This window comes from Centruroides vittatus, unplaced genomic scaffold, assembly GCF_030686945.1.
Source record: "Centruroides vittatus isolate TY-2023 unplaced genomic scaffold, ASM3068694v2 contig_884, whole genome shotgun sequence".
In the NCBI taxonomy this organism is placed as follows: Eukaryota; Metazoa; Arthropoda; class Arachnida; order Scorpiones; family Buthidae; genus Centruroides; species Centruroides vittatus.
This window is the reverse complement of record NW_027122576.1, coordinates 1995380-2023379: the sequence shown is the minus strand read 5'-3', so window position 1 is coordinate 2023379 and position 28000 is coordinate 1995380. Positions and strand designations below refer to the sequence as shown.

Below are 28000 nucleotides of genomic sequence, written 5' to 3'. Positions count from 1 at the left end.
GGAGAACGCAGCTGTCGTCTCGTTTATTAGGCAATGTCGTTGGACCATCCTTGTCCTTCGCACGGCAAACACTCACATTCGTAAAGACCCATTTTTGGCGTGGGTGGAAAAATTTGTTTTCTCTACAGTCGAAGTGGCTGCTTATGGCATCGAGTACGAACTGCAAACTGGATTGCTGAAAAGTTGGAGGTTTTGCTTTCAATGATAATATATTCATGGATCAATGAAACAGTATATATTTTAATACCTCAATGGATCTGTGTATATTTTGGAAAACAAGAGGTTCTTCTCTGAAACGGTTGCGGTGGAGGATAAGGAGAGAATGTCTTCTTCTAATATTCTTCGTTGCTCATGTCTTTGTTCCAGTTTCTAGTATCTTGCCATCAGGTTAGATTTTTATATATATTTTTTCTTATTAAAATAATTATAACGTATTAATTTATATTAAAATAATTATGACGCTTTTTACGAATTTCTTAGCAGTGTCGTATGCATCTTAACTGAGAGCCACGTTCTACTTATTGCTAATAAGTTGTTTTTATCTCGATTTTTCGCGTTTTATATGAAATTTTTCGAATAAAAATGATAAATAATTATTTATAAAATTGTATATTCTAAGTTTTATGCTCGATCATTATATTTTTTACTCTGAAATTTAATTTAACAGTACACAAAGATGTTTTAGGTTCATATATATAGAACAGTAAAAATAGAATTCCAGTGCTGTAAAGTGGGTTTTTGAATACAGTACTTCGCAGTTTTTTACTTTAGCTACAGTATATCTCGTTAAAAAACGAGAAAAATTTATTTAATTATAAAAAAAGTCAATCGTAGGAGTGCGATTCTGTCGATATCCTTTCCAATGAACAGGAAACACCACGTGTGCGACATGTAACAGTTGACAAGGTTGTGTATCATTGACAAGTTAACGAACAACTGACTTTTCTTTCATGAAATACCACATGCTCCATTTATGAGAACAAATTATACCAAATCCATCAACAATTACAGACACCGCGTCATCGTTATCGATAATATATATTAAGTGGCCTATTTTACCCAACTCTTTTTCAAAAGCAATGGTTCAATTATCAATCATAGAAATTCTTTCAAACTTTCGGAACGGATGCTCTTGGAGTATCTCTTGAAGCACTCTCCAAAAGATAATTCTGTTGGAGAATTTTAATTTTCCATTTGAAAAAAGAATTATTCGTTTTTCTTTTTGAAATTAAACGGTAACAAGATAATGAGCCTAATTCTGGCTTAAAATTTGGCCGTGTTTTTAGTCGGTCTTGAGAACTTCAGTCTCAAGTGAATTTCGAACTGAAACTCGTGTATCGAGGGCGTAGCTAGACCAACTGCAGTAAGGGTGGTTCTAGTAAATTGTGGGATGGCTTTACCGGGATCCGTAAGTTATGGAGTGCACCAGGGAAAGAGCGGATTGATTATTTATACTTTTTAAATAAATATATAAACAGAAGTGGTCATTTCGAATAGGGACGGTTCAAAAGTTTCTAGGCATGGCTAAGCTATCCCTAGCCTCCTCAAGCAAGGTAGGTGAGCCTCTGGGCCCACCTACCTTGCTTGAGGAGGTACGAGAGTCCGTACGGGAAAGGAGAGTCCGTTTTTTAAATAAATTTCAAATGAACAGAGGAGGTTTCTTTATTGCGCTGTTAAGGCTAAATAATTACTAAGCAATTTGGCAGGATGCTATCTTTTGCTAAATATAATAATTATAAGTAAAATTAATTTTAGAATATTCTGGCGGAGTGGTACTCGAACCCGCAACTTGCTTACGCTATCCGAACCTTTGTCCGATCTTTTCTTTCAGACTTATTAAATAATTTAGCTATAACCATAGCGATCGCTCACATTTATAGCCTTGATTATCGTTATTAATTACAACTATTATTCAGCCTTAATAGCCCGGTGAAGGAATCAGACTGTGTCGTTTGATATTTGAAATAATTATCGGGTTAGTTATATATATTATACAAGTAAATTTCTTTGTTTCTTTGCAAGGACATATCATTGTGGTGTATGGAGGAAGGAATATGGAATAATCTCTCCAAAACAAAAAGGTTATATCTCAAGAGGCGAATTCAGAGAGTGGCGATGGTGTGATGGCCACTCTTTTATCGCCGATAGGTGTTTCTTTAAAATAACGTTCATATTTTAATATTTTTATTCAATTTGTTGCATTTTTATGTTGAAACTTTTCTGTAGTTTATTTTAAAGCACTTATTAAAACACAAAGTTTTTATATATTGTTATTTTCTTACGCGAAACTCCAGTGGCTCTTGAAGCTCTCTGGTGAATCTTTGAATTCCAGTGGAGTTCAAAGATGCAATTGATATGGATTTAACAATTAAATTAGTTCGGAATTAATCTAATCTTTGATCATTTGTATCGCTCATAACAATATTGTAAGCGCAACCTGTAATATATTAATTTATTAACAATCTTTGGCACAGAAAGGATTGAATCTATTTATTAAACTTGCTTAAAACGCTCTCCAATTAAAAAACATTGATTTATTCCTTGTAATATAATGCAGAATCCTTACTAATCTTCTTAAGTAATAGAGTAATATATTGTGTTACATTTTCTCTATAACTTCAACACTACTTCGAGAAGAGTACGATAAGGAAAAAAAGTTCTTCCTTATCCTATAGCATCACTTCTGCACTTCCTTCGCTGGAAGTTTCTCTGATTTTATATGCAAATATCTTTAAAATTAACAAAAATAAAAGAATTTAAAAACTTTTAAGATGCATTCTTCATGCAAAATTAACTATGCAGAAGCATTCTTCCAACTTCAATTATGGTTTTTATCGTATTTTAAGGTTTAATAAGCAAGCAATCGTTTGAAACTAATCATTTCTTCGATCTTTGAAGAAAGGCATTTCATTGTCTTTTGCAGGTTCTGCCGATTTAATGAAAATCGCTGCCGAAAATCCCGATGCTACAGGAATAAAGAAGACAACAGGATTTTGTGAAAAACGTGCTATCAAGAAAGATTCCGCAGGAAAAGTTGTGTATGGTGGATCGGACGTAGCCTATAGTATAGCTGAATCATCTGTACTTACATTTACCACCCAACAAGCATTTTCGAGTAAGATTATTTGTATTTACATTCACAATTTTAGTATAAAAATCAAAGTCTTACGAGTGGAAATGATACGTTAGCAATTTTTCGGACTTTGAACAATGTTATCATCCAAGGATCTTGGAATATTCTTCCTTCTTTAGTATCATTCGGACTGATTATATTTCAACAGGAAAAAATAACCGGATATTTAGAACAGTTGAGAATATGCTAATATTTACGAAGTGGATAATTTTGCACGACCGAACTGTACATCTGTTAACAATGTGCTTAGATATCTAATCTTAAAGATATGTGGGTCATATCCGCTATAAAAATTCTCCATATTTTTGAGCAATTTAATGTTAAAATTGCGGTTTTGTCTGTTAAAGTTTTACGATTTAAATGAACGAATTGGAATATAAAAACTTGTTTGTGTTGTAGATTAAAGAAAATGAGTCCTTGACAGTTACAGTGGATGAAATTATTGTACAGAATGCAGAATAGCGGAACACATGGCCCCTCTTTACAGACGCTTAATTTAAAATTATCCAGGAATAATTAAAAAACATGAATATTTATATAAAAACTTATTAAATAATATAATGGAGCACTGTTTTATTAAGTTATCAAATGTTTAATTTGCTCCTTTAACAGGTGGTTTTCCTAGAGATTTTTCTATCCTGACAACGATTCGACCCGAACAAGGGGTAGAAGGCGATCTATTTACATTTTATAGTGGAGTTAGCCAAGAACAAATGGCCCTCAGAATTGGTGAAAATGTCACATTTTCTTGTAGGAACAAAGTCGACAAACCAACCTTAGCAGAAGTCACATTTGAAGCAGAAGTTAATGATGGAAAGTAAGTAAATCAGTGGGAAAGCGCACAGATTTTTTCCTGTTTTTTTTTTTTTTTTTAAGTGGATGTCAGCGAAAATATTAAGGAAAAAAATTTTAGTTAAAAAGATTAATAACGTATTTTTATCTGGTTGCACAGTAGAGGATCCGGGAGGTACACTAGATGGAATTAATGACTGCTGTCAAATGACTGCACTTGCTAGCCCATATTATAAAGATAATAACCAGATGTCGTCGGAATGTCTTATGTTGAGAACTTTATGTAAACATGTGGAACTGTAACTATTCATATAAGAAGAGAAAAATTGCGAGAAACGTCTTTCGTACATAAATTAGTGATGGGGACGTTTCTCAGTAAGCAGAACATAAAGTTTTCATATACTTTTCCTCACTATTTTTTTCTTAAACTTGGTATTTACAAAAAAAGGCAACAGTTTAAACATTATACATCTTCACATATATATATATATATATATATATTAAAGTGGAATAAACACTTAAGAACGTCCTTTGATGATGATCGATCATGACATTTGGAAATTTGATCGATCTTTGTCTCTTTAAAAAAAAAATTTTTCTGACAATTTTAATAAGACGAATTACTGTAGACCACCCATATTATTTATTCTTTAATTAGTTTACTCGAATTACAAATAAATTGATAAATATCTAAAACTAAAGATTTCTAAGTAAATTAATCATTTTTTAAATCATGTTAACACAGATATAGAATAAGTATCCTTTTAATCAAAGTACTTAACATTGATCTAGGGTGTATCTAATATATTTGGTTTTTTTCTGCTTCATCTTTGAATGGCAGTGTTTTTTATATAGTAAAGAATCATTAATCAAATGTAGCCTTGAAAGATTTTCTACCATCTGTAATTTCTTTCAATTTATATTTCTAACAAGAATTCATTTTTTTAATTTTTTTCCCCTTTTATGAATAAGACATGCTTATCAGAATATAAAACTGTTTCCAATGAATTAAATTATCAAAAACAACTATTTTTTTTAATACAGGGTAGTCCAAAAAGCAGTTACCCAGACTAAATTACTGTCTTATTTGAATACTTCATTACTTATGAACTTTGCTGACTTGCTTATAAAAAGACAGTAATCTGACTGTTGGGCCATCCTTGTGTTATATTATAAGCAATGATATTAACGGAAATTAACTTATTTATTCCAGGTGGCATAGGCTAGGTTTGAGTGTGAAGGGTGATTCTGTGACTATGATATGTGATTGCCAACAACCGCAAAATGCTTTGTTGCAGAGGGATGAAGAAGTGTATATAGATGCTACAGGATATGTATTAATTGGTCAGAAACTTTTTGGGAAAGAAAATTATGAGGTAAATTGTAAAAATTTAAATAAAGATGGACGGATAAATTTTTTTTTGTTTCGTAATTTATTAAACTAAATTTTTACTTAAAACTATAGGGAGATATTCAGCAACTGCAAATCATTCCAACACCCGAAGCGGCTTACGAACAGTGTACGGAATATATGCCAAACTGTGATGTTCCTTTGCCTTATGCGACGGGTCCTCCCGAAGATACCGTCTTTCCAATTTTTCCAGAACCTGTGACTGGAGATCCTCCAATAACAGATAGAGAGGATAATGGAATTTATCCTGATGGCAATTCTTATTATAATAATACAGTGAGTTAATATATTTATCACATAATAGATAATGAAGTGAATGTTGTGTGTTTGATTTATGTTAAATCGATGGTGTACAGATATATCAGATGTATAAATTGATATTTTAATATGTAAAATCATATTTTTATTTATATAACTGAATAAAAATTCTATTACACTTACAGGATAGTAGTCTATCTGGTGAAGGTCCACTACCTCCGGGTTATCATTATTATTATATTCAGGTAATTTTAATTTCGTTACGATAACCTTGTCTCGATACAAAACCAATACAAACGAGATTTTTCTCTCTCTTAGGGTCCCGCCGGACCTCGAGGTTATCAAGGTCCTCCCGGTCCACCTGGTCCTAAAGGGGAAAAGGTAAATATTAAAAATTATACATAGATATAATAATGCTATTCTATCTTATGTGATTTTAATTGCATTTTTTTCTTGTAGGGAGATGATGGAAGAGATGGTCTTTCTGGTACAGATGGACCTCCAGGACCTCCTGGTCATATATTCATGATTCCTGTAGGTTAAAATTTCTTGTTATTATTTTTAGAATTGATAAAAATATTTTAAAATAGTGATTTTTCTTTTGTTTTATAATAGATTCAACCACAAGGTGATTCTAAAGGACCAGATAGCACAGAGGGTTTAAGACAGATGTTAAGTCAGCATATGGTAAATTATTTTATTTTATACTTGAGAATAACAATATCAAAGAAAAATACAAATTTAAAATTTATATTAATTTAATTTTTAGTTAGCAATGAGAGGACCACCAGGACCAATGGGTTTAACTGGTTTGTCTGGTCCAGTAGTATGTATATGTTTTTTAATTTTAATTACTAAATATTAAAATTTTTTGTTTAAATTATTGTTTTGTACTTTCGAAACTATTCAAACTCATGAAGGTTGATGAAAATGAGAATTTTATTATAAATTATTTTTGGATTAATAAACTCAAAAATAATGCATTTGTTTTACTTTCATACATGTTTCAGATAAAATTGGATAAAACATAAAAAAATAGAAATAGGAAAAGCAAAAATTAGGTAGAAATTGAACACTTTAAACAAAATTAACTGCACTATTAAACAAAATCTTTATTAACTACTTTTTTTTAGAGTTTATATAACACTATTGCAATTTGCCAAGCATTTTTTGGCTTACCATAACCTACTTGAGGTTCATTTCATCTTTAATATCAAAAAATGAACTGAACAATGTATGATTAAGTATCGCTTTATTACAGCCAGATATGTAGGCAGGGAGGGGCTCATGGAGCTAAAAGCTCCCCTCTGAATTTTAATAGAAGCCTATTGCCAGTAACAAAATGACTGAGGCAGTTAGCTTCAGCCTTCCTCTGTCAGCTATTAAATTTGAGAAATAAGCTTCCCAAAAAAAAATTTTGGCTATAGGCCTGAATATAGCTGTAATTTTTGACTGTTTTTGCATGTAAAATCATATTTTTAAATATTCATAATGATTGAAAAGCTCTAGGAAAAATGACTTAAACTGTGGATACAGAAGGATGTGGAGGTGGTTTGTTGGGATACAGCACACACCAAATGGGCAATCTGCAAAAGAGAATACCTCCTAGGGGGCAATTTCATAAGAAACTGACCCCTATTTAGGAGTTAGACACATGAAGAACACCAGGGAAACCCACTATTGTTCAGTGGTTTATCCACTCAGCCACTTGTAGGCAGGCCATTATGGAGGTGGGCTGATGTCGTAATGTTATATTGAGAGTATAATTTTTGATGTGTCTGGCTTAATATAAGTGATGTTCCTATCTTTTCGACAGTGTGATTAGAATTAGAACAATTAGAATTAATAATAAATTGGTCTGGAATAAATATTGTAAGCTATTTCTTAATTATTTTTATTAATTTATTGAATTAACTTCAATCTGAAAATGAATAATTAGTTAAATATAAATATAGAAACCCTCAATATGACAAATTCCAATAATTTCACTCTATATATTTACATGAAAGTAATCGTGTTTGAGTTTACTGATTCAATAATTTATTTAAAAAATTCAGCTCTATTGTTTTTTTCTGATTATAAATTCTTACTTTTTAACTATGTAAATATATATATATAAATATTTAAGAGAATTTAAAATATTATATATTAATTTAGGGTCCACCAGGACTGCAAGGTCCCAAAGGAGAAACTGGTGAACATGGAGAAGAAGTAAGTTTTATTCTGGTCATTCAGTAAATTATTCATTATCACACTCATTATGGAGAGACTATCTAGAACAGGGGTTATCTGTCAGCAATGTCAGAGGACCTGAAGGATTTTGTCTCGGGCAAAGTATATTGTATACAATTTCTTTCAGTCATGAGCAACTCACTGCCTCAAAGACATATGTAGCTCACAAGATCTTAATATATATGACCCCAGATCTTTGGCAACATAATTTTACAGTATTTTCATGTTTTCTTGTCTCCTGCCATTATCCAACCCTAATTAGGCTGATATTCATGACAAAGAACATTCACACTAAACTAGACCAGTAAAAAATGAGAATAAACTATATATTACTAGTTATCATATCATCAGAATATATTATTTTAGTACCTAGTGTACTGGCAGTTATGAAGTATATTGGTACTTAGCAAGCTTAAAGCTTGCAACTTCAAAAGAAAAAAAATGTATGTGGCCTGTCAGAAGCCTACAAAGTTCCCTTGTGGCCCTATTCCAGAAAAGATTGCTCACTACTGATTTAGATCAAATAAACAACCAATTGATTCACTAAAATCATATTTCTTAAACAAGTTCATTTCATCTAGCTTCACTTATCTTCATCAAACTGAATAATAAACATGTGTAACAAATGAAAATGTCAACTATCTTATAAAATGTAGTGTCTTTGAAATAGTACAGTTTGTATACAACTTAAAGAACTAGAGGCAGAGCTGCTGCAAGCAGGCATGCAGAGTATTCACCTGCTTGCAAGTGCAATTGTCAAAGGGGTGCCAAAAGACATTCTTAATTAAGTTCCTGATTTTAATTATGAAATGGCAAAAATGGAACAAAACATTACAATGAAAAAGTAAAATTGTGAGCTCCAACAAGCCAAATACTAACACTGACATTATATAGTTAAATGGATTTATAGTACTGCAAAATCAAACATGTGTGAAGATAGTGAGTTTCTCATCCAGTGAAAAATAAATTTGTGTGGACTAATATATAACAATGCTGCCAGATGTTCATAACATCTACACTCAATTTAAAGGGGTTTTACTGGTGATCAAAAACTAGGAATTCATGGTATCTTTGCGCTAATTCAAAAATAAAATGGACTTGCACATGAACGTGAGATATCCTAGTGACAGTATTAAGTAGAGGACTATCTAGTCGTGCATAGATTATAGTTACTTCAGCATAATGACACTATTAAAATAAGTTTTCTTACAAAAATGTCATTTGCTCTATAAAATTGTTATTCAAAAAAATAAATAAATAAAAGAAGAAAAATGAAACAATAAAACAAATTTCAGGAAGGATAACTGCCTCTCTTGGCCTCTCGCTGTATATGTTGTTGCAGAAAGCCTATCATCATGGCTCGTAACGAAAGATTGTGTTAGAACAACACAAAATACTAATGATGAATCAGTGACAAATAAAGCTCCAGCATTATATTTACAAGCATTTTAGAATATTGAGTTAAATACTTTAACTCATAATGTACTAATGCTTGAGTTAAAATAGTATGTTAAATAATGTGTCCTTATGATGCTTCATTAAATAATATAAATTTATTATAATTTTTTTAAATTAAAAAATTATGTATTTTTAATTTGTAATTATTATAAATATTTTATTTATTTTAATATTTTAGGGGCCAAGAGGATTAAGAGGAATGATGGGTTTAAACGGAAGACCAGGAAGAAGAGTAAATGATTTTTACTTTGATGATTATCTGACATTATTTTTATTTTTATTATTTTAGGACACTTTATTAATTTTTGACATTATCATTGTTTATCTTAACTAGGGGCAAAGTGGTAAAGATGGAGAAAGAGGTTCACCAGGTCCTATTGGACTGAAGGTAATTTATTAAAAGATTTAATTTGCTTACTTGTTACTTATATGTAAAAATTTGGTATTTAAAAATTTGATATTGATAAATTATAGGGTGAAATTGGTTTACCAGGGCTTCCAGGTTTACCTGGTGAAAAAGGAGAAAGAGTAAAAATTTTTAAACTCTCTAATTTTAAATTATTCTTAATATTATTATAATTTGATAAAACATTTTGAAGTAAGTAATTTATAAAGTAAATGTAAATAAATATTTTGTAAATGATATTATTTTTTAATTTTAAAAAAGGGATTTGTCGGATCACCGGGTGAAAGTGGATTACCGGGGCACGATGGACCACAGGTAATTAACCATTAATATAAAAATGTAAAATTTTGATTTACTTAATTAATATTTAAAATATTTAACTACATTAACAAATTATAAATATATATTGTAATTTATTTTAGGGAGATGAAGGACCTCCTGGCCTGCAGGGCTTACCTGGGGACATGGTACATTTTAAAATTGATACATTTTGAATTAAAATGAATGACCGTATTTCATTTAAAGAATTTTATTATTTTAGGGACCACGTGGTTTTCCTGGTGCAAGAGGATTTCCTGGCCTTCCAGGACCTCCTGTAGGTATTAATGCAAAAAATTAATACAATATCAATTATGATTTGAATATTAATTTCCTCAAATATTATTGTTATTTTATTTCGTTAAAAGATTAATATATAATATTTTAAATTATTATTATTTATAAAGGGTATACCAGGTTCTGAAGGCTCTCCAGGACCAAAAGGAAATGAGGTAAGTCAGAAAATATTTAAATTATTTATTATTATAATTATTTTGAATGATCTAAAACCGATAGTCTTTAATTTATTATATTTTTTACCATGAAAATATATTAACAATAAAAAAAAATCAAGATTTTCTCCAATGGGAATATATTAATATATAAAGAAGAGCACTGAATCATTTATTTATATATTTTTATATAAAAGTATGTTCTCCCATTATCATAGTGTTTAATTAGTCTGGTGATGTTAGAAGATTATAATAATAATGATAATTTTAAAATAATATATTGATCACAGATCATTTATCAAATATCAAAATGTATTTTAAAAGTTCTTATAGTGAATGACTAAAATTTTCTTTACGTAGGGTCCAGCAGGCCAACCGGGTCAACCAGGACAAACAGGGCCAGTTGGACCAGTGGTATGATTATATCAATAAATATATCTAAATTATTTTAAATTTTTAAAAAAAGTAAAAGTAATTTTTATATTAAAAATATTATATATTAATTACTAGGGACCACCAGGACCTCAGGGATCACCAGGACCACAAGGTCCAGCTGTATGTTAATATTTTTCTCTTGATATTTGTATAACTTACAGAATTTATACTAAAAATATAATTAATTAAGTTATTATATATGTATGTAATAAAATTTCAAAGTAATTATTTTCACAGGGACCAAGAGGGAAGCCCGGATTACCTGGTTTACCTGGAGCTGATGGGTTGCCTGTAAGAACCTGATTTCTGTTTCTCTGTGAGTTTATAATCTAAACCGTGATTAGTTTTATATAAAAATTTACGAGAAAGTGATAAATTTAAAGATAGAATACTGTTCATTTTAATTTGAGAATACAATTTTTATAAAATCTATAAAGTAAAACTATAGCAACAGATTTCATTTATGTTGGTATTTTTGTATTGCCATCTTTTTCATCAAATTAGGGTCATCCTGGAAATGCTGGTGTCCCAGGTGCCAAAGGAGATCCTGTAAGTAATAACAAAATCCATAACCTATTTCTATTGCAATAATTATTCTCACATGTTTTCATTTTTCCAAAGGGTTCTCCTGGTCCACAAGGTACTATGGGATTTCCTGGTCAGAGAGGTGTTAAGGTATCATTACAAAATAATAATTTTATTGTTTAGACTACTGCTTTTTAAATTGCTACTCATGCACACTTTTTCAACTGAAGAAATTATCATAGTATAGAAAATTATCATCTTCTATATGTAGAAAAAATTAATATAATTGTAATTAATGATTACCAGTAATTTTCAAGAAATTATTCTCCATTCTAATACACTGGGATGATGTACTCAACGTTTTCTCCAACCCGTTAACATTCGATAAGGCATTCCACATTCCAAGGCATTTGATAAACCTTTATCGAATGCCCGAGGAAGAGCCCAGGAGGGGCATCGAAAGCATTAGCAAATATCGAAAAGTATTACTCTGGTTAATGGGTTGGAGAAAACGTTAAGTATTCTCAAGAAAATTTGCCATTAATTTAATTATAATTTATGAAATAAATGTGGGAATGTTTTGATATAATTCACTATTTAAGATAATGCTTAAATTTCAAAAATTTAATGCAAAATGCTGCAGAATATAGATTTATAGAGGGATCCATCATGTATGGATTGTATTTACTAGTGTCATGACTATTATTTATTTATTTGTATTTTTGGAAGTTCACACTACAGTAGATCAGAATTAATATTTCATTTCCATATTTTTTAACTGCACCATTTTGCATATTGTACAGTTATGAAGATGATGTACTAGCCACTGTGGTAACTTAACTGAATTATTTAGTGCATGTTTAACAGTGAAATTTTTATATATAAAAAATCCAAAATAATTTATTTAAATACATAAAATTTCAATTATATAAATATTTATTATGTGCTAAATTAGAACAGTAATTAAATATAACTGAAGATAAGAAAACACATTTTACAACATTAATAAAACTTAAAAAATTTTATAGTTTAAAGTTAAATGGATTAGAATATTTTGTACATTTATTAAATTTTATATTTAAGCCATATGAAATTCTTGTAGTCAATTAATTTTGCTTTTTCAGGGAGATCAAGGATTAAGAGGACATTCAGGAGATAAGGGTGATAAAGGTTCAAGAGGACCCAATGGTGAAAAAGGTGATCAGGGTCCAAAAGGAGACACTGGACATCACGGAATAGATGGACCACCAGGAATAGAAGGACCTGAAGGACCAAAAGTAAACTTTCTAAAATCTCATTTTTTGGCTTTTGATGAATTTTCTAATATATTAGCTATTATTTTCTTAGAGCTTACAAACAAACTCTAAGAAAAGTATTATGAAAATTTTATGATATTTAATTACAATTATAAATTTATAAAACTAAGTGTCATAAAATTAATTATTTTATATATTATTCTCAGGGATTTGAAGGTCCTAGAGGAGAAATGGGACCACCTGGTCCTCCTGGAGAGAAGGTAATTAAAAATTTAAATTTTTTCATATTTTATTATTATTATTATTACTATGTGCAATCAATTTTATAAACCTTTTTTATAATCATATTTGTTTTAGGGAAAACCTGGTATCCCAGGCTTTCCAGGTTATCCAGGAGCCCTAGGACCAAAGGTAATATTCAATTATTAACTTGAATCTTTTTCTTCTCTGCTTAAATTAGCTTCTTTTCCTGCCTTTTCTGATTATCCTGTTTTTCCTTCTCAATTAAATTGAGAAGGAAACAGAAGGAAGAAAAGATGATAATTGAATCATCTTCACCTTTAATTTTTTTTCTATATATCTGTACATATACTATCCTTTTAAAAAGTAATATATAAATTAGCGTTGCATATTATTTATGATAATATGTATCTGCTATATTAATTCTAGTAAGTTTTCTTCTATCATTCTTCTGTTCAGTCTTGAATTTAAAAAATAACAATTAATATCATAGATATGCAAATTATCATCATACAAAATTAATGAGAGAACAGGTTTTAAATGATTAATTACAAATATTTGATCTTTAAAGATGAAATTTGAACTAGATTTAATGAAGACTATAACATACAAGTTATTTATTCATTTTGTTACGTCTTTTAGGGAGAAAAAGGTTCTTACGGTAAACCTGGTGACAAAGGAGATAAAGGTGAAAGGGTATGTAATCATTTTTGTAATTAATGGCAAAGACTATGAAACATTACCAAATGCTTGAAAATGACTCATAAACAGTCCGGTAACCAGAAGTAAATCATCAGAGGACTACAGGGGCAAGCTGAAAAAGCTATGACTAGTATTTTTCTCTTTTTCAGCTAGTTCTATATCTATTAGCTACAGTCCAAGTGTTAAAAAAGTAACAGTAACCTAAGTTTACATATAAAAGAAAGTACATATTATATACACTGCATACAGGCATTGCTGACTAAGTTGAGATGATGTAGCCACCTCATATTAGCCATGAGCTCATAGCCCCATGGCTACAGCTCTGCTCATATTATTAATAAAGTGTAGTTTTTAGGGCTTTGGGGATACACAAAAAAAACCAAGGTGGAATGTTTGTAGGAGAATGAAATGAGTGATTTTCATAGTGATATAGCTATTATTATTTTTTGCTGATGTGAAAATGGTTCTTGAATGGTGTGTTTGAATAATTCACTCCCAACAACCTTTGAAAAAACCAGTAATAGTTAATTGAAAACAAACGTTTTCGACCATTAACTCGGTCTTTATCAGGTTATAACTATTGAGATTCGTTACAACTTCAAAACTCTTTCAGAACGTATTCAAACTTTTGAATAGAACCATTTAAAATATCACATATTTGAGTGAATGGAAGGTATGAAAGAATTTTCTTAGAGTAGATAGGGATGGGCTATGACCAGAGATTACAAAAACAAATTTATGTAGCTTAGCTACCAAGTTAATTTACTTGTATGTCTGGAAACACAAAAATGGAGTAAGATGGACTTGGTTACCTGAAAGTGCTTGAGAAAAACTGTTATAAAACCCCAATAAAGCAGTTTATTGCAATTTGAAAATTATAGACCTACATATTTCCACTATCATCCATTCATCTGTCCATCTGCCCCCTGTCCAAAGTGCTTTTGATGATTTGATAATATTTTTACCTTCCATATCATGTTGTTTAGAGTAAAGCATGGCAATCTTTATTGTATTAATAATATAAAATGAAATATTTTACTTTAAAACAAGTATATTTTGAATTATTGGTATGATAATACAGTATTACAGTATTTTTACCTTTTTATTAGTATTTTTAAGTAATCCATATAATAATAAAATTTATATTTTCTAGGGTCATCCAGGATTACCTGGAGAAAGAGGTACACAAGGTCCAAGAGTAGGTCTAAATTTATAAATTACTAATATATTTAGAAACATGACTCTTTATATAAGCTATGTAACATCAAAACCATTCTTTAGGGCAACAGGGGAGCACGAGGAAGAAGAGGGAAAACAGGATTACGTGGCGAAAAAGTCAGTTAATATTATATTTTAAAGTTTATTATTACCTAAATATTTTAAAATTATATTAAATCTTAACTTTTAAAATTATTATAGGGAAGTCCTGGAGAACCAGGCCCTCCAGGACCACAAGGAGAACAAGGTCCACAAGGCTCACAAGGATTAAGAGGATTTGCAGGAGCTACAGGACCTCCTGTAAGTTTTATATTTATTCTGTTTCAAATCAAATATTATTTTATATTTCATTCATAAATTAAATTAAAAAATTAAATTACATTTAATTTAATATTAAAATAATATATTTAATAATTTCTTATATTAATTAAGTTTATTATTTGTTTTATTTATATAATTTTTATTGCAATATATAAATAATACATTGTAATTAAGTAAATTACATGTTGTAGGGTACAAGAGGAAAAGATGGACCACAAGGAATGCCAGGTGAAAGAGGACCTCCTGTAAGTAATTTAATTTTGTAAAAGAAATAAGCAATATTTATTTATTTATGCTTAAAAATATATTTGGTTTATAAATAAAATTTATAAAAATGTTTTCTGTAATTGTACAGATTGTTTAATGTCACAATTATTTTTAGGGAGAACCTGGACCATTGGGGCCTCCAGGACCACCAGGCGTTATTGGACCACAAGTATTATTATACAACATAAAATTATAAACACAGATTTTAAAAATATTTTATTTTGAAATTAATAATTGTTTTATGTTCATTAAAGGGGCCTTCGGGAGAACCAGGACCATCAGGAGATGTAGGAGCACCTGGTGCACCAGTAAGTTTTAAGTTAATTTTTTCAAAAATTTTAAAATATACCTTTGAATTTCTTATATAAATCTTAAATAATTAATAGAAAGCAATTATTCTTGTATATTTAGGGTGTACCAGGAGAACCAGGACTGCCAGGAACATCTGGAAAAGAGGGACCACCAGTATGTATATTAATTTGATATTTAAATTCAAAATTAAAAAAAATAAAACAATATTTTTTTCAATTTTTAAATAGATTTATAGATAATATTTAAAAATTAAATTTAACTGTAATTATTATTTTCATTTTAACTCTTTCTGCTGTACGGGCACTAAGAGGGTTCATCCATGTCCATTGTGAGCCTGGCCGAACCCTCCTAGTGTCCCTTTATTTCACATCCATTGTTTAAAATAATTTGGCATTTTTATATTTAAAATAAAAAATGAAGTTATATTCTACTTGATAAGTTTGTAAGTCTACTGACTCCATAGAGATTCAAAGAAAATTATAAAAATGTTATTTAAAGTATAGGAATCAACATTTATTAACAGATAAAACACTTTTCAGGACTTCCTCATCTCATAATCAGATCTAAATGCATCTAACACATAAAGAATCTAATGAGAAACATTTTAACCATTAATAAATGTTGACTTATACTTTATCCAGCATTTCTGTAATTTTATTTGATTCGGTTTTATTTTGTTAAAAATGTTTTGATTCAAGAGAATCTAAAAACATTTTTACATAATTAGATTAGATGAGTTAGATTTAATAATATCTTAACGACAAACTGACTTCATCATCATCTTAAACTATTTTCAAAGGCAGAATAACTTCAGGCTGTGGTTCAAAATTCTAATGCAAGTTCTCCCCTTCCCCCACCTTGCTGCAAAGGATGGGACCTTGCATATTTAAAAAAAAACCTTTAATCCTTGAGAAAAATAATTATCCAATCTATGATCAAAACAATTACTTTTATCATGGATTGTAGACATTTTGCTTAATATGTTCAGGCCCCTGTTGACTCTGGACACTGGTTCAGCTTAACCACTTTGCACATTGTTGTTCTGTCACTGATTAATATATTATAGATCTATAAATTATAAATCTATTATATACTTACATATAAGTACAATATAGATACTATAATATAATATACTTATAAATTATAGATATATTTGAAAAGTAATATAACTCATATAACTAGTATAAAATAATAAAAACTTCTTTAAATATTTTAAAGGGTCCATCAGGTCCTCAAGGTCAGTCAGGTACTCCTGGTCCTCCTGGTCTTCCAGGATTTCCAGGTGAAAGAGGTCTTCCTGGTCCTTCTGTAAGTATTACATCTAAGTTATATCTTAAAAATTTTTAAATTACTAGTACATGCTTATGGTAAATTTTATTTTAATTATTAACAGAATATAAAAGCATGTTATGTTTTTAGTGGTAGTATTTTTAGTATTATTTATAATTATAAAATTTTTATATATGGTAATTTTTTGAATAGGGAATTCCTGGATTAAAAGGTGAATTAGGACCACCAGGTCCACCTGGACTACCTGTGAGTCTAAAATCTTCATACGTGTATTGTATATTTTAATGCAAATCTGAAAAATTATTCTAAAAGTTTAAAATAATTTTCTCTTTTAGGGTGATAAAGGAATGATAGGTATGTCTGGAGACCCAGGACCATCAGGTGAAAAGGTATAACAATTTTAAATTTCTGTATTTAAAATGTTTTAATACAGTGTTTATATACAAATTATTTTGCAATTAATAGGGTCGTGAAGGACCACCAGGACCATTGGGATCACCAGGACCTAAAGGAGATAAGGTACTGTAAATTTTATTTGCTATTACATTTATTAAAATATTTATTATTAAATACCAAAAAGGTAATAAATTTCAAAATAGAATTGTAAGTTTTTAAAATATATAGAAAATAAAAAGTATATTCTAATATATTATCAGTTATGAGATAGTAAACAAATTGCTTTTAACTATGTTCAATAAATTAATTGAAAGCCTTTAAAAATACATTACTTTTGTGCTGTTTGAGTGCATTTTATTCAAAGCACAATGCATGAAGTGCTTAAAAAATCATTTCAAGAAATGGGTTCTTGCTTTGGAGACCAATTGGAGAGATTCCATTCATTTTTTGATATTGATGGCAAACAAATAGATATTCCGTATCTCTGAAATTATGAACGAATATTTGCTATCATATTATCCAAAATTTCTCTTATAATTTGATCCAAAATTCATCTTAAAAAATAATCAAAAATTTCATTATCTTTTATATTTTGAAAAAATGGCATATATTATATAAATTTAGATTTTGAAATAATTAAATGTATTTTTATGTAAAATACAAATCTGTATTTAATAGATATAAAAATGTTTGCTTTCAAATGTGTTTTTAATACACCAAAGTTAATTAAAAAATTGTAATTTTAGAATCTTTTCTCATAAGTTAATATCTTGAAAACATTTATGAAATTTTATCTAAGAATCTACAAAACAAATTTTATAAACTTGAAAATGATATATAGAAGATCCTTATTTGTGTGACCTAATTGAGCTGCAATTTGAAAAAATTGTAGACCTATAAATTCCCACTGTTGTCCGTTCATCTATCTTTACTTAATCTTGAGAACAGAGTTAGATAGACGAAAGCCAAGACCAGATATGAAAAGATTAGAGGCAGGAGGCCCCGATTAACTATATATGAACTTCCAATGCAAACCAGAAGTCACGTTGTTATAATTCAAAAATTTCCTCTGAAAGGTCTTAGATAAATGACCAACATGGCTCTATTGTTAAAAGGAAAAGTATGATGTACAGGGGCAAGACACTACTAATTTGAGGTGGCTAGCACATATTTTAAATTAAAAATATGATTAAAAATTGCAGCCCGGAATTGTGATGATGTTACAATAAATAATTGTTGTTGGCTAGTAAAAAACTGTTGTCAAGCAAGCTGCCATAAACTAAACTCTTAATTTCCATCAAACTAAATCTTATAGATTAAGACCCTATATAACAGACATGGGCAAATGTGGCTCCGAGAGCCGCAAGCGGCTCTTTTTGAGTTACATACGGCTCTTGCTGAAAGTGTTAATTTCTGTTTTTTATTATTATTTTTACAATTTTATTTTTATAATTTTGTGAAAATATGTTTATTAAAAAAATTCAATATTTGTTTTATATTATATTTATATTATATAATAAAATCGCACGCCTTACCATACTATCCACCACGACAGTACAGAACTGCGGCTCCCATGAATTTTGCAAAACCTACATTTCAACTCCCACTGAACTCTTGCTTGCCCACCCCTGCTATATAACAATACCAAAATAATCTAGATAAAATATAGCATTTTATACAATCATGATAAAAAATTTATTCCATTTGTATTGAATAAAAGCAGGAGTTGCAGAGTGGAGTTTCACTGTACTCCATTCAGTGCGTTTGTGGCATAGGCAATCATGTATGTAATGCTAGAAGGATGCTAAAATTGGGTTTCATCAATTAATTAATGGTTTTATTAATATTTTGTTATTTTATTATATATTTTTATCATTATTTTTATGTTATATGTGCTTTACTTATTTAGATTATTTCATTTCAGAGATAATATATTATATTTTAATTTAATTTTTAGTAAATTTTAGTAAGCATTATATTTCACATACATTTTGCATTTATTTTTGCTAAAAAAAAAAGCCAATGGAAAACAAATGAGACAAATGATTAAATGAAATAAAACCAGATTTTTCATACATTTAATCATTTGTCTCTTCCGTAGTTTAATGTGCTAATAACGTCCTCCCTTCCTCCCTGGAATTTCGGTTAGATTACATCCCTCAGTCACTCTCTGGTATATCTTGTTTAGGGGTCTCCATACTCTATAATAAGGGTGTGAAAAGATAGACACCCAAAAAAATGGTTAGAACTGAACTGTCACTAACTCCATACATATGTAAAACAGAAATGATTATGAACAAACTTCACAAAACCTGATAAATTTGTAAAGCCAAACAATCACCAGATTACGTCGGGCTACTTTTCCACAATTATAAATGCGGAAAAGTAGCTTGACATAATCCAGGATTGTTTGGCTTTAGAAATGATTATTATAAATTCTTATTTACTGATATAGACAATAAATTTTATAATTTTTTATATACAGTAATCTGTAAAATTATTTTAAAAATTTACAATTTTAGATTTGATATTACACTACACTTAAATATAAGAATTACATAATTGAAAAATAAATAAATATAATAACTTCTAATTTATTAATTACATATTTAACATTTTAGGGTGATTCTGGATTCCCTGGACCAGTTGGAAGAGATGGACCACCAGGAGCAAGAGTATGTTTCATTCAAAACATTTTATTATTTAATTTTAAATATCAACATTTTATTTAATAAATTTAAATAAGAATCTTTAAACTGAAACTTTTTTGTATTTAGGGTATTCCCGGACCTCCTGGACCGGTTGGAGTACCAGGAGAAGATGGCGATAAGGTAAGTTAATTTAAGTAATAATTAATGAGAAAAAGTATTAAATTTGTTTAATAATAAATATTCTGTATTTTACAATTTAAAGTTATTATATAGTTAGTGTATAGCAATTAAATATTAGATATAATACTTGATGTAAACATAATGTAATAGCATTATATATTAAATTCTATTTAGGGTGATGCTGGCCCTGCTGGTCAAAAAGGAAGCAAAGGCTCAAAAGGTGATACTGTAAGTAATTCTTTTTTTTCTATAACAATTTTTAATTCACTTAATTATCATTAAATAATCTACGGCAATGAAATATCTAAATAGCATTATATAGAATATTAGAATGTCTTAAACGCGACTGTGATGATGTAAATGAAAAAACTTTGACATTTACCATAATGTGAATAATAAAACATATTTTTAAAATTGAAATTAAATATTTAAATAAATTCTTAATTTTTTCCATTTGCAGGGACCAAATGGACAACCAGGATCACAAGGTCCAAGAGGTGAACCTGGTCCTCCTGTAAGTATACACTGTAATATTTTCAGTCTTTTCAATTATTATTGTTTATCTAAATATTTACCATTTTTAGGGACCAGATGGAGAAAGAGGAATGATTGGAGTATCAGGTCCCAGAGGTCCTAAGGTATATACATATTATATTATATTATATATATAAAAAAATTTACTTTGTTATTAATTTTGTATGACTAAAATGCCAATAATGACTGCAGCTATAGTATATTTTCTCCAAACAAACAATAGGTTCTATTAAAATTCAATAACAAATAACCATGTACAAATCAAAATTTAAACTCATTTAAAATAATAAAACAAAATGCTTAAATATTCTTTTTTATAATTTGAATTTATGTTTAATTATATTTTTATCACATTTATAATCATACTGTTTAACAATAAAAAAATCTTATATGTATATTTAATATCTGACAATATTAAAAAATATAGACTTCAATCCATATTCTAGTACAGAGGTTGGCAATCTTTCAGTGGTGTTGTGCGGAATGTAAGTTATAGTGTTCTTCTAAGTGCCGACATGATTCTACCAAGCTTATTATATATGTTATCAAAATTAGTCTGATTATAACGGACTTAAAAAATGTATAACTTTGAAGTTAAGTTATTAATTGAAATATGTTTTACATGTGAAGCGCTTGCATAACACATGGATGGCGACACAGAGCATAAATGCAGGAGGTAATAGAAATATACAAACAAGAGATTCATTTTCACTATACCACAGCTTTTGCTGAACCATGACTTCCATTTAAATGTGTAATTAATAATTAAAATATAATTTTTACTACATTTCTATTCAATCAGAGTGTCACTGATAATCGCTTGCATGCCACATTTGGCATGCGTGCCATAGGTTGCTGACCTGTTTTAGTATATACTTGAGTTTCTTTGTCAGATGTAGCTGAATTATTTCCTGCAGAAGATTGTTTTCAAACAACCTTTTGAATCTGTGGCATGTCCAGGTATCATTGTAATAAAAGCATTAGGAATAAGTTTGTGCATAAAATTATTTTTGGGATTTCCAAATATGCAAATATGGGTGGGTGTGTATGCAGGTAATCGTTACAATGTGTTACAATGGAGGGTGTTTACAAAAATGTTACATAACAGAATGATTCATAATTGTTTCTGAAATGTTGCATAACATACCATACTGTTTATACATTATACAGGTAATTAATAAAATAATGTAACGTTTGATACCCCATACTGTGTATTATTTCTTAGTAGAGTTATGGGATTGATTAAGGATATGAGTTACATAATTTTTGGGTGGATATGCGAGTGTTACAAAGCATTACAGTGGGGTGGGATGGTATTTGAAAAATATAAAAATAGCATTACATAATTTATAGATGATCTTTCTAAATAAATTTAATAAAACTATGCACTTATAAAGAATGCTTCTTTATTTAATTATTAGAAAATTATATGAACAATCATTAAGTATTTATCAGAAAGTTTCCTCTTATCTACATTTATTTTAAATTTTTGGTTAGGGAAGGTTATAAGTCTCCTTTACCTCCAGAATTCATCCATGTTTTGAATCATAATGATTTTAAAAATTATTCTGAATCATGATTTTAATAATTGAGAGTGAATTGTCAATTTTCTGAGTTGTAATGATTTTCAAAATTTTATTTCTTAATGTATTTTTGTTTTTGAAACTTAAGTTATAACTCATCTTGTGTAATTTTTTAAATGTGAATGAAATTAAAATTCCAGAAATTCTTACTGATATTTATAGTAAGATGATTGTAAATTCTTTATAAATAGCATCATACTAAAGAATTCAAATCAAATAGTCAGTATTGAATTTGCTGTAAAATAAATCTGATATTACAAAATCCTGTAATTATTTTGTATGATGCATAATCGTTCTTTCATATTATATTATATTTATTTATTTTCTAATTAAAAGAAATATGATAAAGTACTAATATACAATAAATTTTATTTATTCTAAAATAGCTTTCTTCAAATCTAATAAAACAAATGCAAATGTTAAAATCAAAACTCAAATAAAAATTCTCATCAGGATTTCAAAGTGTTTGACTTTGTTTTAAGCAGCCCTTTACAAAATATTAAATTGGAGATTGCTTTCCGATCATTGTAATTATATTATGAGTCATCAAAATGAATATTTAATATAAATTTCAAGTACAAAGTACTTTTGTTATTGCAAAATAACATGAAAAATTATTTTGTAACAACGTAAATACTTGAATTACTTAATATTTATATGTAAAAACAATCAAAAGAACTGAATGAAAAGTAAGAAATCAACACAATAACCAAAAATCCAGCAAAAAAATGAATACTTTAATAAAACTAACATTTTCAACTGACTTTATTGGCCATTGTTAGATTTACAACAAAATTAATGACAAACATAAAATAGAATTTACAAAATTCAAACTAAAAAGAACATTTATTTAGTTGGATGTTGCCTCACATCTTGATTATAACATAGAAGACAGTTTTTGATTTATGTTATTAATACTTTAATCAGTAGCAGTTTTGTGTTGCATGAGACCCTAGGCAGAGATGGCCCCAGGTCACATGGTACTGTACCTTTCGTATACAGCAAGCTTATAACCTGTATCACATGGTACTTGATATTATACAAAGTCTAGAATCCTAGGACCTAAGAATCTAGTTCTAAACTCCAAGTGCTGAATCAAGGCCAATTATCAGTAAATATATCAATATATAAATGGTCAAAATACTGTAATTTTCTAGGAATTATCACATCCACAGACAATATAATCTCTAACCAATCAACAACTTTATTCTACCCAGATACAATTCGGAAATCACAATATTTCCCTCCTCAGTGGATTTTCTTCCATGCAAGCTAAACAAAGCACAGTTTTCCACTACACTTCCAATTTCAATGTTCCAACCATTTAACTACTTTCATACTAAAACCATTTTCATCTGTGTTTCTTGGTAGGCAATATTTATTAACATAGTCCTTGCTAGTATGATTTTCATGGCTAGATTATAGATCAGCAGACATATGTTTGAGGCTCTAAAAATGTGAGGTAAACCATCACTTAGATGATTAATAAAAATGGAAATTATTAATGTTATATGTAAAGCATTCTAATAGATATTAATATTAATAATTTACTAAAGATGTGATTTTTTGAATAGGGTGAAGATGGCCCAGTTGGTCCTCCGGGTCCTGCAGGCCCTGCTGGTTTACAGGTATTAAAACTATTCTGCTTCAGCAGAATCAAATTTCCAAATTTAAGATATTTTAACTTTAAACTGTAATTTAAATTTTAGGGGCTTCCTGGAACTATAGGTGCTAAAGGTGAAAAAGGAGATGGTGGAAAAACAGGACCTCCAGGTCCATCAGGTCAACCTGGTGAACCTGGACCACCAGGATCAAAAGTGAGTTTAAAAATTTAATTAAACTTTAAAATATTAAAATTTAACAAAACTAAATTTATAGGGAGGAGAAGGAGCACCTGGACCTCCTGGACCTGAAGGTAAACAGGGACCAAAAGGAGAAAGTGGACCACCGGGTATACCCGGTCCTCCTGGAAAGGATGGAGAACATGTAGGTTAATTGTATTATTCTTATAACTTTTGATATGGCTATTAATATTCTTTATCAAATCATTTTAGGGACCAAGAGGACCACCAGGTCCAAAGGGTGAATCTGGGAAGCAAGGAATTCAAGGAATAGGTGGACCAAGAGGGCCACATGGGCCTCCTGGTGCAAAAGGTTCTCCAGTAAGTACTATATTGTTTTAAGTAGGGAAAAAAATGAAAGGGAGTTCAATACATAAGCACAATATTTTACAGGGAGTACCAGGTTTTCCAGGTCCTCCGGGTGAAGCTGGTGTTCCTGGACCAAAGGTTTGGATAACAAAACATATTTTTAAATATTGTACTTGACAAATTTCTAATGATTTCAACTTGTTAGGGAGACAGAGGTTTGGATGGTAATGATGGAAACCCAGGTGAACCAGGACCTGCAGTAAGTTTGTTTGTTTTAAAATAAAATCAGACCTAGTATACTGTAAAAATTCAATAAAAGTTTCTAAACTTGAGTTTTTTATGTAGGGACCAGCAGGTGAAGCTGGAAAAATGGGTCTAGCGGGTGCTCCAGGAAAACCTGTAAGAATTTCAAAATTTAAAAAAAATAATCTATTATTCATAATTATTTAAAATGAACATTATAAATTATTAGGGTCCACCAGGACCTGCAGGTAAACAAGGTGAAACTGGATTACCAGGTGAAAAAGGAGATAGAGGACCCCTTGGTGCATCAGGAGAACAAGGTCCTCTTGGACCTGCTGTAAGAATGCTTTACTTCATAAGAAAAATTAAAATATTTTACCTATTTGATTAAGAAAAGATGATCAAGGTTTGATTTTGTTAAGGGTTTACCAGGTCCAGCAGGTCCCCCAGGTGTTAGGGGATCACCAGGTCCTGCTGTAAGTAACTACTTATTAAGCCTATTTATAGTTTTTTTTAACTTATGCAAATAAAGTATGGTAAATTATGAATTGTTTCTATTATTAGGGAGATGTTGGCCTTCCTGGACCAAGTGGTCCTCCTGGTCAACCTGGAGTTTTAGTAAGTTTCTTTCATATACAGTATATGTGTTAGTAATAATTTGAATAAATTTTAATAATATAAAATTTGTAGGGTCCTGCTGGAGCAAAAGGGGATAAAGGTGATGTTGGAAGGAGAGGACCAAAGGTATGATATCATAAAGATTTAATATATGTCAAAAATAAATAAATAAAATTAATTATATCTATCTATAATTTCAGGGACATCGAGGATTAATGGGTCGTCCTGGAAGAAAAGGTGATCCAGGTGAAAAGGGAGAGAAAGGAGAACGTGGTATTCAAGGGCCAATAGGTCCAAAAGGAGATCAGGTTAATTTTATAAAATTTTATAATTGTTTTTTACTAATCTGCATACTGTAACACATCTTTAAATTATTTATCTTTAACACAGGGACCAAGAGGAATGGAGGGACCAAAAGGAAATGATGGTCCTATGGGATTAGCAGTAAGTAGTACATCTCATTTATGAAATTCATATATAATGCAAAAGATATATATATATTTGTATATATTTCAAATTAAAAATTCTAAAACATTTTATTTAGGGTTTGGAAGGACCATTAGGACCAAAAGGATCAACTGTAAGCATAAATAATAATGATCTATGAACTCGTCTTATGAGTATTACAAATCATAGACTAAATATATCTTAAATTTATATTCATTTATTTAATTTTAAAATTTTAGGGACCAGATGGACCTAAAGGAGATCTTGGACCAGTAGTGAGTATAATAAAATTTAAATAAATATTAACAATATTAATACTTGTTTTTATTAATGGTCATTTTATATATTTTAGGGACCACCAGGACCACCAGTAAGAATGTTTTTAAAGAATTCTTTTAAAAAAAGATGACATTGATTTTGACACAGATATTAAATTAGGGTCCACCAGGTGAAGGTCCTCAAATTTCACCCGAAATGTTGCTACACGGTGACGGAAACGTATTCCGATATAGAAGAAGTATTTCCGAAGATAAGGAAAAGAACGAATCTGAGCCAAAGACCGAAGAACTTAATAACAAATTACTTAATATGTATGCTAATATTTATGTAATGAGGCGAGAATTAGAGGGGATGAAGAAGCCTGTCGGAACTAAAGAAAATCCCGTTCGATCTTGTAGAGATTTATACTATGGTCATCCTGATTTTGGAGATGGTATACTTTTGGTACATTAAATTAATTTTAATTTAATTTTCGCTTTAATACATGACTTTTTCTAGGCTGGTATTGGATCGATCCAAATCTCGGCATGCCAGACGACGCTGTGGAAGTTTTTTGTAACATGACTGGGCAAGGGCAAACCTGCGTTTTTCCAGATAAACATACATCAGTGGTAAGAAACTTATTAATTGAAATTAAAATGGCATTATTATTATTATTTCTAATTATAATTTTGCTAATGTTTAGATGCCAAATATACCATGGAGAAAGGAAAAATCTGACAAATGGTTTAGTATGCTACGAGGTGGTTTTAAGGTAAAGCAAATATTAATTATAGGGTGGCCAAAGTCAGTTAACCATCGTAAAGACGCAATTGGTCGTCATATTGAAATAGTTCTCTTTCAATTATCAGTTATTACTTACAAACTTAATAGAAATTGTTAAATACACAAAAATTACAATGCTTTAACAAATTCAGTTTGATTCACATTTGCAAGTGTACCTAAAACACAAAACATGGTTAGCTGATTTTTTTGATCCCTTGTATATTTCTTCTCATTACAAAAAGTAATTCAAGCATACAAATTTTGTAGATAACTTATGAAACAATTGGACCTGTTCAATTGTCATTCTTAAGACTTCTTAGTAAAGAAGCATATCAAAATTTCACATATACCTGTATCAATTCGGTAGCATGGTACAACCAACAAAGTTCAACATTTGATATGGCTGTTAAACTGTTAGGAGATAACGGACAAGAATTTAGCAGCAAATCTAATCGTCCGCTCATTTTATATGACGGTTGCAAGGCAAGTATTAATCATTTTTTTTAAAGCAATTAAATAAATTTTGCAGTTGTTAAAAATCCGTTCTCTTTCCAGAGTCGGAGCGCAAACAGCAAAACTATATTTGAAATCAGGACGGGAAGGCTTACGCAGCTTCCAATGATGGATTTCCAACCTGTAGATTATGGACTACCTCACCAAGCTTTCGGCTTTGAGGTTGGACCTGTGTGTTTTAGTTAACCAATGAAAATTGTAAGTCTACGAAAATGTAAAACTGCCAGTGAACTGATCTCATGACAGAAAAGTTTTGAAGAGAAAGTAGAGAACGAAAGACTGGGGAAGAAAAAAAAATTCAACATTACAATTTATCACTGCCAAATTTTAATTAATTTTGTGTTTTTTTTTAAATAATGTGCGTTGAAAATAAAAAATATTTTTATTAATGCTTTTATTATGCTATTCAAACAAGCTCAGTGTAAGAGTAAACTATTTATAAAGCAGAGAGGAATGAATTATTAAATGAATCGTATTATTATGAAACTTCTTTTGTGGCAATGCCACAAAAAAATTCTGTTTTATGAATAAATGAAAAGTGTTGGCTAAATTGTTTAATGTTCAAAGCATTTCCTGTTTTGTCTTCTTGTTAATATAGTGTATTGTTGTTATTGT

At 29.6% G+C, this 28000-nt stretch overlaps 1 protein-coding gene across 1 annotated transcript; it reads left to right on the top strand.

The window, feature by feature from the left end:
* The first annotated feature begins 1 nt into the window (after nucleotide 1).
* On the top strand, nucleotides 2-27954 carry LOC136983685 (collagen alpha-1(XI) chain-like). Its single transcript, XM_067280494.1, has 64 exons — nucleotides 2-387; nucleotides 2924-3115; nucleotides 3746-3950; nucleotides 5139-5301; nucleotides 5391-5612; nucleotides 5780-5839; nucleotides 5913-5975; nucleotides 6054-6128; nucleotides 6210-6281; nucleotides 6364-6420; nucleotides 7752-7805; nucleotides 9463-9516; nucleotides 9619-9672; nucleotides 9759-9812; nucleotides 9952-10005; nucleotides 10113-10157; nucleotides 10232-10285; nucleotides 10416-10460; nucleotides 10821-10874; nucleotides 10971-11015; nucleotides 11133-11186; nucleotides 11400-11444; nucleotides 11517-11570; nucleotides 12545-12697; nucleotides 12883-12936; nucleotides 13034-13087; nucleotides 13559-13612; nucleotides 14772-14816; nucleotides 14900-14953; nucleotides 15038-15136; nucleotides 15349-15402; nucleotides 15540-15593; nucleotides 15679-15732; nucleotides 15836-15889; nucleotides 16955-17044; nucleotides 17219-17272; nucleotides 17362-17415; nucleotides 17492-17545; nucleotides 20044-20097; nucleotides 20200-20253; nucleotides 20428-20481; nucleotides 20714-20767; nucleotides 20838-20891; nucleotides 23945-23998; nucleotides 24080-24187; nucleotides 24249-24356; nucleotides 24425-24532; nucleotides 24605-24658; nucleotides 24726-24779; nucleotides 24866-24919; nucleotides 24993-25100; nucleotides 25186-25239; nucleotides 25328-25381; nucleotides 25454-25507; nucleotides 25582-25689; nucleotides 25772-25825; nucleotides 25926-25961; nucleotides 26068-26103; nucleotides 26181-26198; nucleotides 26267-26540; nucleotides 26606-26718; nucleotides 26793-26861; nucleotides 27140-27355; nucleotides 27428-27954. The coding sequence occupies exons 1-64, from the start codon at nucleotides 252-254 to the stop codon at nucleotides 27569-27571; spliced, it is 5040 nt and encodes a 1679-aa protein (XP_067136595.1). The 5' UTR covers nucleotides 2-251; the 3' UTR covers nucleotides 27572-27954.
* Nucleotides 27955-28000: the final 46 nt, after the last annotated feature.